The 3,097-nt window shown below is 33.3% G+C and overlaps 1 protein-coding gene across 1 annotated transcript in view; it reads right to left on the bottom strand.

The window, feature by feature from the left end:
• Positions 1-3,097, bottom strand: part of LOC111086224 — a 70,138-nt gene that overhangs the window by 23,497 nt on the left and 43,544 nt on the right. Inside the window, exon 2 of the mRNA XM_022388184.1 lies at positions 1,382-1,480. Within this exon, the coding sequence (XP_022243892.1) occupies positions 1,382-1,480 (99 nt within the window). The remainder of the gene's footprint in view (positions 1-1,381; positions 1,481-3,097) is intronic.

Below are 3,097 nucleotides of genomic sequence, written 5' to 3'. Positions count from 1 at the left end.
TTCAGCCGTGGGGGCGTTATAATGTGACGATCAATCCCACTATTCGTTGGTAAAAGAATAGTCCAAGAGTTGGCGGTGGATCTTTCACTGTTAAATTAGGGACGGCTAGAGCAGATAGCCTTCGTGTAGCTTTGCGCAAAATTCAAAACAAAATTTTCTATTATTATTTCGTATTTGTTTGTTTGTTTTGTAATTAAGCACAAAGCTACACAATGGGCTATCTGTGCTCTGCCCACCACGGGTATCGAAACCCGGATTCTAGCATTGTAAGTTCGCAGACATATCGCTGTACCACTGGGGGGCTATTCTTTTGTAAACTGCAATATTAAATAGGTCCTTCATCCGATATGCACAGAACTTGTTCCTTAAGGTAGATCTTGATTGTATTTCATTCTTCTACAGTTTATATCACACGATTACAAAGAGTAGTTCGACTTCTTTATTTATTGAACATGCAAAGGTATACATATGCGTCATATGAATTATTTATAGTGTAAAACTATTCACTTCAGTATTTCATTGTGTGTCGTCTTTTAGGCTTGAATGTTCATCGATCACTGTTGTCAAGTTGATATCAATAATCTTATGAAACAAGATTTAACAATTACGAAAGTATACCTTACGTTGATTTGGTTATGAGATATCATCTTATTTCCTTCCTACAAATAGTCTCTGTGTACGTGGATATACACACAATTCAAACGTGTTTAACAGATTTGCGATATGGTAGGCAGTTTAGCTTAGCGTGTCTGAATAATTTTTTTTTCTCCTTTTCTTTTCTATCAGCAATGCATACATTTATGTCGCTAAGCGAAAGCCGTAATTTCAAAGTACAACTGGTGATCGTTATGGATATTAAATTCACTAGGGATTAAATGTTAAATAAAGGGCTTTGTAGAACAAACCGTAGAGAGAAAAAAAACCTTTCAAGAGATGTATATAACGTCAATAAAATATGAAACTAACAACATTTAAAAGATGTCGACGTGAAAACCTGGCAACATAGGCATATTACTTTAAACACTTTGTTATAATCCATTACAGTAAAATTTTATTTCCTTTTAGTTGCTGTCCTAACTATGACAGTTCTATTGTATACATTAATGTGCGAATTTACATTTTAAATGTTACTTCTACGATTCATATAAACTAGTGTAACGAAAGAGTTAATGGCAAGTTAAGCAAATGGAGAACCTATGTAAAAGTATTCTAAACAGACAAGGAAACACGGGGAAAATTAAATGATAGAGAAGCGAGAAAACTAAAACGGGTATGCCGATAACTGGGCAGATGTGTAAACAACTAGCTAGACAAAAATAAAAATAATATATCGACCAGCGAGCAGATGTGGAAATATTAAAATACCATAGACGTTACTTACTTGCAGTACAAAACTTGAGGTTTTCTTCTGACATTCTTTGGAGTCGACTGCCGAAGATTGCACCTTTAGTGTTAGTGAATAACGTACGCCTTCTTTTTCCTGTAAAAAAAAAAAATAATGTATGTAAGGCGTGATGAATAATACTAAATCTTCCTCAAGTTCCCTTACTGTAGAGATATCAGATCATGCATGTCCATAACCTTACACGTTTTTTTTTTTATATTTCGTTGAAAGAATTTCGACCGATACTAATGGACGTTGGTTGTCTCATCAAAATTCTGTTCTGTAGTGTATAGCGCACGAACAGGTTTCGCACTATTTTTATATTTTGTTCTTTTTGTCCAAGAACATATTAATATAGTTTGTATAATAGGATTTCTCTGCTCATAATACTCGCATGAATATAGATTTAGCACACGGCAGTCCTAACGAAAGGGAGAAGATAGCAGCAAGGGGGAATAGATACAGACAACAAAAGAATACTTTGGTGATGGAAAATCTAATATTTACAGTGTGGAACTAGTGGATAGGATTAGAGATTAATATCGTTTGGAACAAACATGGATGTCAGAAAAAGAAGAAATATACTCTTCTCATTCATCATTATTCTGCATGTTGAATATTAGACCGACGTATTTCATCAATAAGGTAATGGTAATTTCTACGAGGCTGCCATCATTGTGTCTCGATATGTTGTGGAATATAATATATCCCAATAATATTGGTATAACCAGTAATCTGAGTGATTTCTTAATTGTGTTACGAACAATGTCTGCTCAACCAGACTGTTTATTCACACCTTGGGGAAGGCTAACGTTGTTGTCTGTTTCTTTTAAACTCTTGTATCCCTCAAAAGTACTTATTTGCTAAGATATAAAATTTATTTGAGTTGTAATTCTTATGTTTACGAATTCTAAACACTTAGGATGCAAACACAAAATCATAGTTCACAAAACATAAGCGTTAGTACTGATTATATGATAAAACCACATCTGGACACCCATTTTGAATGGCTACCGAATACTTTGTAAATACACTTCTCTTGCAGAGTAGTTCCAACCGTTTACTTCTTAGAATTGAGCTTTTTACATTAAGGTCGTAAGAAATAATGTCCAATATTTTATTGCATTATAACAAAACATCATTTTGATATAATCAAATATGTCATTATATAAACCCCTTTCGTGCTCTAAAATGTGCCATTTTGAGGTAACAAAGAAAAAAGTCACTGTTTTATAACAATTAAGGAATGGGTAAAAATGAAACCATCAAACTACAACACAAGTTTCTATTCACTAAGCTCCACCCCCCAGTGGCACAGCGGTGTAAATTCGGGTTTCGATACCCGTGGTGAGCGGAGCACAGATAGCTCATTGTGTAGCTTTGTGTTTAATTACAGATCATTCATTAACCTTTCTGGGAGGAAGTTAACAATATTTAATTCCTTTATTACATTCTTAATATTATAATTGTTGACTTTAATATCATATAATTGTTCAACATCAAACAGGTTGTTACGTATTAGAATTTCAAATGGTCTGTAATTGAGTTATAATTGTACTTTGGATTTATTAGTTAAGTAAATGCCGATATATAATCAGTTTATGATGTTTGCCAACAAGATTGATACACACAGTTTTCATTTTTTAACCCAAATACGTTTTAATATACACACAAGAGTACAATTTACAATAACAGTTATTACAAATAGTTATT

This window comes from Limulus polyphemus, unplaced genomic scaffold (assembly GCF_000517525.1).
Source record: "Limulus polyphemus unplaced genomic scaffold, Limulus_polyphemus-2.1.2 Scaffold933, whole genome shotgun sequence".
Classification (NCBI taxonomy): domain Eukaryota; kingdom Metazoa; phylum Arthropoda; class Merostomata; order Xiphosura; family Limulidae; genus Limulus; species Limulus polyphemus.
The sequence above is the reverse complement of the archived record's forward strand: the minus strand, read 5'-3'. Positions and strand labels throughout refer to the sequence as shown.